This window comes from Oncorhynchus kisutch, linkage group LG1, assembly GCF_002021735.2.
Source record: "Oncorhynchus kisutch isolate 150728-3 linkage group LG1, Okis_V2, whole genome shotgun sequence".
NCBI lineage: Eukaryota > Metazoa > Chordata > Actinopteri > Salmoniformes > Salmonidae > Oncorhynchus > Oncorhynchus kisutch.
Window position 1 is genome coordinate 58,046,420 of NC_034174.2, and position 14,364 is coordinate 58,060,783.

General features: G+C 40.9%; 1 protein-coding gene across 1 annotated transcript; it reads right to left on the reverse strand.

Annotated features, from left to right (window-relative positions):
* Window positions 1–758: 758 nt before the first annotated feature.
* Window positions 759–5,604, reverse strand: LOC109890796 (growth/differentiation factor 5). The gene is made up of 2 exons (XM_020482837.2): window positions 4,823–5,604; window positions 759–2,925 (listed from the first exon to the last, which is right to left on the reverse strand). Exons 1-2 carry the CDS (start codon window positions 5,574–5,576, stop codon window positions 2,063–2,065), a joined length of 1,617 nt encoding a protein of 538 aa, XP_020338426.2. The 5' UTR covers window positions 5,577–5,604; the 3' UTR covers window positions 759–2,062.
* Window positions 5,605–14,364: the final 8,760 nt, after the last annotated feature.

Sequence of the window (14,364 nt, forward strand, 5' to 3'; positions counted from 1 at the left end):
CACGACTTGTTGTCTAGCTAGTAAACTCCCCCCATTCCGTACAAATGTGCGCAACCGCAACATTCAAACGAGGCTACAAAGAAAACTAATGGAACTGTAGCGACTGTGTTGACTTCAAAATCGGGGGTGTGAACTAGGTTTCTATTCAAGCGTTGATCGACATGGTAATGGTTCTATAGTATTGGTTTTAGAGTTTTAAAAACGGACCCTCTGTTACATCGTGGCGTGTCATGTCGTAACGTACAGCACGTATAAAGCAACTATTTCTGTCTTACAATCTCTCTCCACCAGGTGTAGCACTTCTCTCACCGTTTAAAAACAAGAAATGGACAGTGATGGGGGTAAGGGGGATACCTAGTAATTTTTTGCGCCATCATTGCATGCGATCATCATTCTCAATGCCGCTGTTTACTTCTAAGATCACTTTAGCACCGCCCTAAAAACCCAATTCAAATTCGACACAAACCTTCAAATAGGTATGGAATGACACATTAGATAAAACACTACAAAGAGTTTATTTACATTTTAGAGGCAATAAGGTTGGACAGATCGAGTGAAAAAAAGTAATTTTCCCACACGATATCTCTCCTTCTCACTATCATGCATTAGTTTCGCTTCCCCACCCGCCATTTTTTTAAAGACCCGACAGGGCTCTTTGCTTGCTTGAATTATGCAGAAACGGTCATGTAATGGATTCTGTGGAAATGGGAGAAATTGTGCTTTACAATGGTATTGACATTAAAGTTGATTTGGAAGTATTACGTTTTTGGGGTGCAAAAATAAGGGCAATTGTACGGACCAAGGCGATGTACGAGTTTACGTGAGTTTGCTGTTATAGTAAAGTGTAGTAGTTCCATCGTGTGTTTAAAATCCTGAATCCATCCAAAGCCTACTATTTGACTACAGGCAGCATGCCTTCGGTAAAAAAAAAGAAAGAAAGAATTAAAGGCAAGACTGCTAGGTAGTGCATGCAGCCCTGCCCCAGGTGGAGTTGGTAGCGAATTTGAGTGTATCAAATCAGCTTTTTTTAAGCGGTATACGTCCAAACCAATCTGTTGTTTATACTAAGGCCAAACAGGAGCACAGAGAAAATCTGATTTTTAACATCCTTCTATTAAATATATATTGTAATTAATTTTTGGTAAATCTTTCATAGAAATCTGGAACAGTGGACAGATATTTTAAAAGTACTGTAATTGTGTATCTGTATCAAAATATACTTTCAATGCACTGTATGAATACAAACAACTCAGTGGAAGGTGACAATGCCTTACATGTCTTAAATTCAAGGTATCTTTGACATTTCATCAATGGGCTTTTAATTCTTCAATGGGATTTGTAAGCTGTTAGATATGATTTGTGTGCAACAAACCATTTATGACCTTTCCCAAACCCCACCAGTTCAGTTTGAGATGTGCACATGCCAATGGCATTGCCATTTAAATTAAAGGAACTGGTCAGGCTACATCATATTGCTCCAAGAGAAACAAGACATTTTGACAGGAATGCATGCAGATGTTCTCATCCAATGTTTCAAGTGCTTTACAAGGGGCAGTGAGATAGGTGTGAAGGTATCCAACAAGTGATGTCACGGAACAGCAGTTCAAAGCGATGCAACTTTTAACATAACAGTGAGATACATTAAATGGTCTGCAATACAAGAAATAGTTTCCTTGATCCTAAACTAGCAATGAGCAATGTGTTCAAACTGTGACCAGTAAAGTGATTGACATGTTTGTGCATCACTATGAAAAGCAAACATTTACATCAATTCATACGATGCGAAAATAGCATGGATTGGGAAGATCAATGTAGTGAAACAGTTTCACATCTCTTGCCAAATCATCATTGGATACGTACATATTATTCCTTAATCACCTCATGAAATAAGGTCTCAGGAAGTGATTTGTGTTATTAGTTTCATGTCAGTTGCTTTCAAAGTATATTTCCCTAACAACTATTAACCAATCTGTTTACTCCAAAAATAAAACTCAGTCCCATTACTTGTAGGGTTCTGGCTGAACTATAAAACCAAGGTCTCAGGTGAATCCTTTGTCCATTGCTACCTGCAGCCACAGGACTCCACCACCATGTCCTCGTACTGTTTGTAAACCACGTTATTGGCTGAGTCAATGTAGAGGATGCTGATCGGGCTGAGGCGAGTGGGCACGCAGCAGGTGGGCGGAGTCGAGTCAGGGTCCATGGAGTTCATGAGCGTCTGGATGATGGCGTGGTTGGTGGGCTCGAGGTGCGAGCGGATGGGGAAGTCGCACACCCCGTCGCAGTGGTAGGCCTCATACTCCAGTGGGGCAATGATCCAATCATCCCAACCCATCTCCTTGAAGTTGACATGTAGCTGCTTCCTGTGGCAACGAGGCTTGGGGTTCTTGGCCAGTTTCTTGCCACGGGTGGTTGGGGCTCGGCGCATACGGCGCTGGGTGAACAGGTACTCGTACACCGTCTTGTTGTTGTGGCCCGACCGGGCTTTGATCTCGCTGTAGAACAAGTCGCGTTTCTTGGTGCGTCCGAACACGAGGAAAAAGGCCTTCTCTTTGGTCTGCCTGCCCAGACGACTGAAGCCCATTGCCCTGAGGTCCACTGGGCGGCCTCGTTCCAAGGCCTCCAGCTCGAAACAAAGCTGGACGGTGTTGTGGAAATTCTTGAATAGTTTCCAAATGTCAAACACCTCCCATTTGGGCGTATTGTGGACCTCGATGGTTCGAGTTTGGAGCAGTGTCGCTTTCTGCTTACCTGCTGCACAGGTGAAAAGCTTCAGGCAGAAAACTCTGCCAGTAGAAAGTGCCTTGCGTGGGTCGGCCAGTCTTTTCCTGAGAATGCGCAGCTCGGCACCCAGTAACCCCTCCTCCTCCAGGGAACTGATGTTGAAGTTATACTTCTGTCTTCTCAGCTGGAGAAGACGGTCATCTGCAAAAGAAGGTGACAGAGTCAAGGGTAAGAATAAAATGTGCTAATGTGGCTTCTCAGGTAACGCGCAGGAGGTAAGATAATGTTTTCTTTGTTTTTGGTGAGGGAAAGCATGGCCATATACAAATGAAAGCCAGGATTTTCATCCAGGAACAGTACGCGTTCGAAAGTACATTAAAACCAGACATTTGCAGACTACAGACCACATTGAAGTATAATCAGACAATTAATGTCGAAATGCAGCTGTTTACCACTGGACCTACCACTACGTAATATGGCATTTGCTAAGAGTGGACCAAAAATCACTGGAACAATACCAAAGATAGCCAATTCTCCACCCATTCTCTATGTCAATGTGGAGTGACTTCTGGGTTTAGGAGCCTCACCTGAGATAAAAAACCTACGGTGAACTACAAAAGTATTGGGAGGGTGACACATTTTTTGTTGTTTGGCTTTGTGGTCCAGCACTTTGGATTTGAAAGTGCAGACTGTCAGCTTTAAGTTGAGGGTGTTTTCATCTATCTCGGGTGAACCATTTAGAAATGATAGCACTTTTTGTACATAGTCCCCTCATTTTAGGGGACCAAAATGATTGAGACAAATTAACTAATGTGTTAAAGTAGTCAAAAGTTTAGTATTTGGTCCCATATTCCTAGCACGCAATGATTACATCAAGCTTGAGACTACAAACTTGTTGGATGCATTTGCTGTTTGTTTTGGTTGTGTTTCAGAGTCCTGATAGAATCGTGAATAATGATGAGTGAGAAAGTTACAAACGCACAAATATCATACACCAAAGACATGCTAACCTCTCACCTTTACAATAACAGGGGAGGTCAGCATTTTTGGAGAGTATGATAACTTTCTCATTCATCATTATTCACAATTTATTCAGGACTATCCATAATCATGGTAGAATCCACAGTAATGTATAAGTGTTTATGAACATATTATATTATTTTCTACTATAAAAGTGACACCAAAATGATACGATACGTTATTTACCATTCATTTCTATTCGGCACAAATTATTATCTGAAACACAAACAAAACAAACAGAAAATGCATCCAACATGTTTGTAGAGTCACAAGCTTGATGTAATCATTGCGTGCTAAGAATATGGGACTAAATATAAAATGTTTGACTACTTTAATACACATATGAGTGAATTTGTCCCTATACTTTTGGTACCCTGTAATTTCTAAGCAGTTCACCCGATAGGGTCACCAACAATTTGCTGAGGACGCGTTAAACAAATAATGTACTTTTAATTTGTACTTTAAGTGCTTTACATGTAAATCTTTAGCAGCTAGAAATATTCAACCAATGTCATTTTAACATCATTTCAAAAAGTTTTACACACTAAAGAACATATTACATTGAGGCCATTAATTTCATTTGAAGCCCGATGGTCTATTTATTTACACTTTAGAGGCTGCAAATCACTGACGGAATGGCTATGCAGATGGCTACTGAGAGTGTGACAGACCCATGACCAAGGTAAAAAAAAAGTATTATGTCAAACAGCCAGAAACCTATGTTGGGCCACATTACACAAGCAAGGGAACCTTTTGACTTAAGCTTCAAGTTTGCTTTTTCAGTTTGACTTTACCTCTCTAATAGAGAGGCTGGTTCGATGAGCATAGGCATACAGCTCCAATTGATTCTGAGACCTGGTCTCTTGGTTGTGTTTTCATAAAAAAAATTACAAAATGCTACAATCTTCATAATGATTCTATTTTCTTTGGCAGAAATAAACAGCTACTTTATTGGACCATTGATCCATAATGGATAAGCCATTGTGACATTGCAAGCAGTAATGCGGATTTTTTAACGTTTATTATAAGACAATTTGTTTAAATAGCACTCAATGTTTTTATGGCATCAAAAGTGTACCTTGTCCTTTATCCACAAAGCTGGTGATGGTGTTGGCCATGCCAGCCTCGTGCAACACGCTGGTGTTCACCTCTCCTGTGGATAGTGACCAATACAGTGACAACATGTAGTCGTGCGGAGTCACCAATGGGTGCTTCGGAAGGTCTCTGTCGCTCAGTTTGCCCGTTGCTTTGGCACTCCTTTGGGCTAACGGAGCGCTGTATTTTTGCACAGCAATGACTCTATGCTGTCCAGTTCGTGCTGATGTTGCAACTCTGGGGAACGTCTTTCCTTTGCTCTGTCTGGGCGTATCTCCGCCTTTGCGTGTTTGCACGTTCAACGCCATGAGAGCAGGCACAGCAGCTGCGTTGGTAGCATCCCCGTCGGGTACCCAAGAGCGCGCAGACTCCTTGCGTCCCAAATTGATAGTTCCACTAACACTACTCGCCGTTACGCCGTGTGGTGATGACACTGATGTTACAGCTTTTGCTTTGGCTGCCTCGCCCTTTATCAGCGGGGGTCCTGTCCTAATGCGCGTGATCCTCGCAGCGCTCGGAGACTTCCAACCCGCTACCCCGTAGTTTCCTACCGTAGACCTGGCAGTTGAGGTGATTCCCGGGTTGGCTTCTTTACCTGCTCCGCCTGCGTGCTCCTTGCCTCGGCTCTCGGTTGCGCGCTGTGCCGTCCCAGTATGGCTCAGTGACACTGGGATAAATTCCAGGTATAAGAGAGTCCAACACCCCAATAAAAGAGGGAGACGTTTCAGGACTTTCATCCTCTGATCTTCCTTTGAATGTTTGCCAGGGAGAAATGCGCACAGGCTTTTCCCGTTTGAAATAAGTAAACATGAACAAGTTTGGAATAGTGAAAATGTGGACTAGAATTTAGTATTCTATGGTAAAATACACTATACAAACCGTTACTCCCAGATCCGCTATTCAGTACCATAGTGATGCAAAATGTCCTGTTGTTGGTCTTGGTTTCCAATATAGCCAACAGTTGTCCAAAAAGGTTTGCATTGAGAGGGGAAAACTTGACTTCGTTAAACTCCAACTGTTCTGCTAGATATCTTGTCAGAGACTTGTTTAAATCCCATTTTTTTCCAAGAGGGAAGAATGGCGTAATGCTACCTCAGTTTTTTTCTCTCAAAGTTGAACCCCTTCCAGTGAAAATATTTCACACACATAACCCTGCAGGTGCTCTGAAATATCTACAAACCTGAACTCAGGAATTGGAAAAGGAATTCCAACATTAACCAGTTTAATTAGGTGCGCTTGCTGAAAGCAAAGCACAACTCTAGATTTCATACATATTTATTATTAGGTGTGCTTGCTGAAGGAAAAGCACTAGATTTCTTACATACTCATATTAGTAGGTGTGCTTGCTGAAGGAAAAGCACTAGATTTCTTACATACTCATATTATTAGGTGTGCTTGCTGAAGGAAAAGCACTAGATTTCTTACATACTCATATTATTAGGTGTGCTTGCTGAAGGAAAAGCACTAGATTTCTTACATACTCATATTATTAGGTGTGCTGGCTGAAGGCAAGTCGTACATACTCTTATTATTATTCTATTTATTCAGCCTGCTCTAGAGCTTAACCCTCTAAAGTCTAAGCCCTATCGAAACAGAATATATACAAATAAATTGGATGAAACATTGAATTTGGCATTACTACTATTAGCCAATAGAAACGCATCGAATAACAGATTCACTACAGATAGTAAAACAAACGAAAGGAAGTTTGTTCTGATGTGTCTGTCCTATATCTGAGAGATATAACAAATATCAGGAAGCTATTTTTGTTTTTGTTTACATGTATTTATCCTCTTATTTTAGGCACTCAAATATTATGTTGATTAGATTTCCGCGGGCCCATGGAAATGGTATACTAAGGGTAAACCGTTTAGGTTTAAGCTATTAAAACCAAACAGACTTCCAACTGTTCAGACTGCCCCAACTTAGATTGCTTGAGAAATATTTTTGATAGCGTTTATACAATATTTAAATGAGCTCCCAATGGATTTCAATAGGGAAAAAAGAACCATAGACTGGAATGATAAGAAAATATTTAAAAATTACACCTACAGTGCATTCAGAAAGTTCTAAAATGGATTCAATTGTTTTCCCCCCTCACAGTACCTGACAATGACAGTGAGGAAAAACAAATGAATTTTTTGGAAATTTATAAAAAATAAAACTGAAATATTATTATTTACATAAGTATTCAGACCCTTTGCTATGAGACTCAAAATTTAGCTCAGGTACATGCTGTTTCCATTGATCATCCTTGAGATGTTTCTACAACCTGATTGGAGTCCACCTGTGGTAAATTCAATTGATTGGACATGATTTGGAAAGGCACACACCTGTCTATATAAGGTCCCACAGTTGACAGTGCATGTCAGAGCAAAAACCAAGCAATGAGATTAAATAAATGGTCCATAGAGCTCTGAGATATGATTGTGTCGAGGCACAGATCTGGGGAAGGGTACCAACACATTTCTGCAACATTGATTGTCCCCAAAAACACAGTGGTCATTATTAAATGGAAGAAGTTTGGAATGACCAACACTCTTCCTAGAGCTGGCCGCCCGGCCAAAATGAACAAGAACCTGATGGTCACTTTGACATAGCTCCAGAGTTGCTCTGTGGAGATGAGAAAAACTTCCAGAAGGACAACCATCTCTGCAGCACTCCACCAATCAGGCCTTTATCGTAGAGTGGCCAGCTGGAAGCCACTCCTCAGAAAAAGGCACATATGACAGCCCACCTAGAGTTTGCCAAAAGGCACAAAAGGACTCTCAGACCATGAGAAAGAAAATTCTCTGGTCTGATGAAACCAAGATTGAACTCTTTGGCCTGAATGCTAAGTGTCACGTCTGGAGGAAATCTGGCATCATACCTACGGTGAAGCATGGTGGTGGCAGCATCATGCTGTGAGGATATTTTTCAGCGGCAGGGACTGGGAGACTAGTCAGATCGAGGGAAAGATGATCAGCGCAAAGTACGGAGAGATCCTTGATGAAAACCGTTCCCCTTCCAACAGGACAATGACCCTAAGCACACAGCCAAGACAACACAGGACTGGCTTTGGGACAAGTCTCTGAATGTCCTTGAGTGGCGCAGCCAGCGCCCAGACTTGAACCCAATCGAACATCTCTGGAGAGACCTGAAAATAGCTGTGCAGTGATGCTCCCCATCCAACCTGACAGAGCTTCAGATCTACAGAGAAGAATGCGAGAAAGATGGGAGAAACTCCACAAATACAGGTGTGCCAAGCTTGTAACCTGAGGGCTCCCCAGTGGCGCAGCGGGCTAAGGCACTATAGTCACTGGTTCAAATCCAGGTTGTATAACATCTAGCCATGATTGGGAGTCCCATAGGGGGGCACACAATTGGCTCAGTGTTGTTTGGCTGGGGTAGCCTGTCATTGTGAATTAGAATTTGTTCTTCCTAGTTAAATAACAAAATGTAGAGAAGGCTGTAATTGCTGGCAAAGGTGCTTCAACAAAGTAGAGATTCTGAATACTTATATTACTTTTTCCAACCTACACTGTGAATGTTTAAATGTTGTATTCAATATAGACAGGAAAAATACAATCATTTGTGTGTTATTAGTTTAACCTTTCTGGCGCAGGCGTTCCGCTAGCGACCCACCTCGACAACATCGGTGAAATTGCAGAGCGCCAAATCTAGAAAATACAGAAATAGTCATAATAAACATTCATAAAAAATACAAGTGTTATACATCGGCTTAAAGATGAACTTCTTGTTAATCCAGCCGCTTTGTCAGATTTCAAAAAGGCTTTACGGCGAAAGATAATCGCATGGTATGCTGAGGACAGCGCCCTGCTTACAAAAGCATGCAAACATTTTAAAACCAAGTAAAGGAATTATAAAAGTCAGAAATAGCAATAAAATTTATCACTTACTCACTTAAGACCTTCATATGGTTCCAGTCACAAGAGTCCCAGCTACACAATAAATGTTTGTAAATAATAAATGTTTCCTCTTTATATAACAAAAACTCAGTTTTGTTGGCGCGTTTTGTTCAGTAATCCACTGGCTCCAAGGCAGTCAAAACATGCAGACGAATACATCCTAATAGTACCGGTAAAGATCATAGAAACATGTCAAACAATGTTTATAATTCATCCTCAGGTTGTCAATTGTCTAAATTATCGATAATATTTCACCCGGACAATAGCGTATTCAATAGAAAGGAAAAACAACGAAGGGCACGCAATCGGTCACGCGCGCAAACCAGCTCTGTATTCTTCCTCAGTCCACTGACAAAAAGGTCTCATTCTTCAGAAAACAAGCCTGAAACAATGTCTAAAGACTGTTGACATCAAGTGGAAGCCATAGGAACTGCAATCTGGGTACTAACCCATTAGATACTGTATAGGACTTCAATTGAAAATACCCACATAAAAAGAATCCCACTTCCTGAATGGATTTTCCTCAGGTTTTCGCCTGCCATAGAAGTTCTGTTATACTCACAGATAAACTTTAGAGTGTTTTCTATCCAAATCTACCAATTATATGCATATTCTAGGTTCTGGGCCTGAGTAACTGGGCACGCTTCTCATCCAGACATCGAAATACTGCCATCAAGCCATAAGAAATTATTAACAACCGTACCACAGGTGCATGTTCATTAATTGTTTATGGTTCATTGAACAAGCATGGGAAGTTAATTCGTAAAAATCCAAATATGTTTGAAAGACAGAGTCCTGAAACAGTGACATTTCTTTTTTTGCTGAGTTCATAAATGTTTTCTAATCTGTGAAAATGGACACATAAAAATTCAAACTCTGTAAAGTTGGTTGTTGCTCATTGCTAGACAGCCATTTTCAAGTCTTGCCACATCCTTTCTCTTTCTCCCTAGCAGTTATCCATTCCAGACTGTTTGTTGGAGTTGTCAATGACTGGCAAGGACCTTCTCTGCCCTTGCAATTCTGATCTAGGCCTATTTCCTCACTGAATAATCACAACATATCACTTCAGTCTACACACTGTAGCAATTAACTGTGATTTACCCCAACAAGCAACACTCAAGATAACTTCACTAATACGGTGTAACGGGTGTCGTCGTCTGAAGAGGAGATATCGGACCAAAGCGCAGCGTGCTAAGTGTTCATGACTTTTTATTTAAACTGAACACTATAACAAAATCACAAAGAGAATAAACAAAACCGAAAAACAGTCCTGTCAGGTGCAGAAGACACTAAACAGAAAATAACTACCCACAAAACATAGGTGGGAAAAAGCTACCTAAGTATGGTTCCCAATCAGAGACAACGATAGTCAGCTGTCCCTGATTGAGAACCATACCAGGCCAAAACAAAGAATACAAAACATAGAAAAAGGAACATAGAATGCCTACCCAAATCACACCCTGACCAAACCAAAATAGAGACATAAAATGCTCTCTAATTTCAGGGTGTGACATATGGTGCCTTCAGAGAGTGTTCATACCCCTTGGCCTATTCCACATTTTGTTGTGTTACAGCCTGAATTCAAAATTAATTTAAAAAAGAAAAATTCTCCCACCCATCTACACACAAAAACCGATAATGACAAAGTGAAAATGTGTTTTTAGAAAATACAGAATACAGAAATACAGAAATATCTCATTTAAATACGTATTTACTCCCCTGAGTCAATACATGTTAGAATCTGCTTTGGCAGTCCCTAGAGCTTTGCACACCAAGATTGTTCAATATTCGCACATTATTCTTAAAATAAAAATTCAAACTCTGTAAAGTTGGTTGTTGCTCATTGCTAGACAGCCATTTTCAAGTCTTGCCATAGATTTTCAAGACGATTTAACCCAAAACTGTAACTACGTCACTCAGGAACATTCAATGTTGTCTTGGTAAGCAACTCCAGTGTATATTTGGCCTTGTGTTTTAGGTTATTGTCCTGCTTTTTTATTTTTAAAAACTCTAGTCATACCCATAACATGATGCAGCCACCACCAAGCTCGAAAATAGGAAGAGTGGTACTCAGGGATGTGTTGTGTTGGATTTGCCTCAAACATAATGCTTTGTATTCAGGACATAAAGCTAATTTATTTGCCATATTTTTTGCAGATTTACTTTGGTGCCTTATTGCAAACAGGATGCATGTTTTTAGAATAATTTTACACGACCCTAAGCACAGAGCTAAGACAATGCAGGAGTGGCTTCGGCACATGTCTGTGAATGTCCACAAGTGGCCCAGCCAGAGTCTGGGCCACTTGTGTGCAGCGACGCTCCCCATTCAACCTGACAGAGCTTGAGAGGATCTGCAGAAAAGAATGGGAGAAACTCCCCAAATACAGGTGTTCCAAGCTTGTAGCGTCATACCCAAGAAGACTTGAGGCTGTATTCGCTGCCAAAGGTGCTTCAACAAAGTACTGAGTAAAGGGTCTGAATACTTATGTAAATGTCATATTTCAGTTTTAATTTAAAAAATTTTTTTTGCAAAAATAAAATAAAAACTGGTTTTGCTTTGTCATTAAGGTATTGTGTGTAGTTTGATGAGAAAAAAAACTATTGAATCCATTTTAGAATAAGGCTGTAAAGTAACTAAATGTGAAAAAGTCAAGGGGTCTGAATACTTTCTGAATGCACTGTATAGAGCGTTTTGGATTGTTATGGTATAGAAATGTATTGCATCCACTGGAAAACACTTTCAATATTGCCCTTCATATTGCTTACATTTTATTCTAAGGGAATTATGGGACATGTCAAAACTATTTCTTTAATTTCAGCATAGCAAATTGATTCTTATTAACATGACAAAATACAATCCTAACAATGTCTCAATCCCAGATACAAGTGGGATAATAGGAAGAGGGCCCAGACTGCGTACCAATGGTTGGATGATCGTCTTTCTGTCCACGTAGTAACAACTCCAAACCTGGCATAGAGAGGAGCATTGAAGGGACTGTGCCAGAGACAGTATCTAACCCAAGAGGTGTGTAAATCCTTTGTGTTTAGCCTGAAGGTTTAAGTTCAGGACACAGAGACATAAACATAAACACACTCACGGTGGGATGAAAACCTCAGTGCTTGGCCTCCACTTTTTTTTTTTTTTGGAGGTGTGCACAGCACATTTTGAGTCCAACTGTCCTGAATGTATTCTATTCTCAGGATGTTTGAAAAATCCCAAAGGAAATCTGTCTCAGTTTGTGGTTTTACCTCGTACTACTCTGGCATGCAGAAGCAGGGGAACATTGTCTTTGTGTGAATGTGGCACTGTGCTCATGCTAGCCATTGCCATGCAACGGTAATAATAACTTTGAGGTGGTAAATGTGTACAGTACTGCTATTGAGACGAGATGACATTCAAAAACCACATAAAAATCTCAGACAATTTGTTACGAACTAACTACCTTCCATAACTTTGGGTCGGTACTTGGAGACTTGTTTGTCCATGTAACTCTGAATATCTCTCCATTTCAAATATTACTCAGCAAAAAAACCTGATTTTCAAAATGTCAGGACACTTATGAGCTGTGGAACACTGCAATATTCGACAGGTTGTAAGACCGACCTAGAGCTTACTGGATCCAAGTGACAATGTTTTCAAAACACTAATTCTCTTATACAAGGTTACAATTTTACAGATTTACAGTGCTATCCAGTTGAACATAAGCCTCATATTTCCTTGTCACAAGGCCTGTTCCCTAACCCCATATGTATAATATTTGGTTACAGAGAGTATCCTGTGCTTTGTGGTGAGCCCTTCATTGACAAAGTGAAGCAAAACCAGTTTTAAACAAATGCACCAGTGCCCCCTTTAGGCTATGTCTTGTCTCATTGTGTAACAAATTGAGAACATGCAATCCATTCCATGAATGGGAAAGGGGGATACCTAGTCAGTTGTACAACTGAATGCCTTCAACTGAAATGTGTCTTCTGCATTTCACCCAACCACTCAGAGAGGTGTGGGGGGTTGCCTTAATGGTTGCCACCATTCTGTATACTTCTGTCCCTTCTTTGGACACCTTTAACTAACCTCCAGACGAGCTTCAATGCCATACAACTCTCCTTCCGTGGCCTCCAACTGCTCTTAAATGCAAGTAAAACTAAATGCATGCTCTTCAAACCGATTGCTGCCCGCACCTGCCCGCCCATCTAGTATCACTACTCTGGACGATTCTGACTTAGAATATATGGACAACTACAAATAACTAGGTGTCTGGTTAGACTGTAAACTCTCCTTCCAGACTCACATTAAGCATCTCCAATCCAAAATTAAATCTAGAATCTGTTTCCTATTTCGCAACAAAGCATCCTTCACTCATGCTGCCAAACGTAACTGATCCTCGACTTCGGCGATGTCATTTACAAAATAGCCTCCAACACACAACAGCAAATTGGATGCAGTCTATCACAGTGCCATCCGTTTTGTCACCAAAGCCCCATATACCACCCACCACTGCGACCTGTGTGCTCTCGTTGGCTGGCCCTCGCTTCATAATTGCCACCAAACCCACTGGCTCCAGGTCATCTATAAGTCTTTGCTAGGTAAAGCCCCGGCTTACTGGTCACCATAGCAGCATCCACCTGTAGCACACACTCCAGCATGTATATTTCACTGGTCACCCTCAAAGCCAACTCCTCATTTGGCCGCCTTTCCTTCCAGTTCTCTGCTGCCAATGACTGGTACGAATTGCAAAAATCACTGAAACTGGAGACTCATAACTCCCTCACTAACATTAAGCATCAGTTGTCAGAGCAGCTTACCGATCACCTGTACATAGCCCATTTGTAAATAGTCCACCCAACTATCTCATCCCCATATTGTTGTTTATTTTTTAGCTCCTTTGCACCCTATTATCTCAACTTGCACATTCATATTCTGCACATCTATCACTCCAGTGTTTAATTGCTAAATTGTAATTATTTCGCCACTATGGCCTATTTATTTCCTTACCTCCCTAATCTTACTTTATTTGCACACACTGTATATAGATTTTTCTATTGTGGTATTGACTGTATGTTTGTTTATTCCATGTGTAACTCTGTGTTGTTTGTGTCGCACTGCTTTGTTTTATCTTGGCCAGGTCGCAGTTGTAAATGAGACAGGCCTACCTGGTGAAATAAAAAAAAAAAAATTTTTTAAAAATCAACATTCACATCTTCAGGGAACAGTGTGTAAACTGCCTTGCTCAGGGGTTGAACAACAGATGACCTTGTCCGCTCAGGGATTCAATCCAGCAACCTTTTGGTTACTGGCCCAACGCTCTAACCACTAGGTTACCTGCATGGAGAAGGGCTAAAGGTTCAAGGTGGACAAAATGTCATGCCGATCATTGGTACTGTCACGACTTCCGCCGAAGTTGGTCCCTCTCCTTGTTCGGGCGGTGTTCAGAAGTCGAGGTCACCGGCTTTCTAGTCACCACCGATCCATGTTTCATTTTCACTTTGTTTTGTCTTCATTATACACACCTGGTTTCCATTCCATAATCAATGTTCCTTATTTAACCCTCTGGCTTCCCTTTCTGTTTTGTGAGTGATTGTCATTGTCATGTGGGTTTGTTCTTTGTGCTTGCCGTGCGGT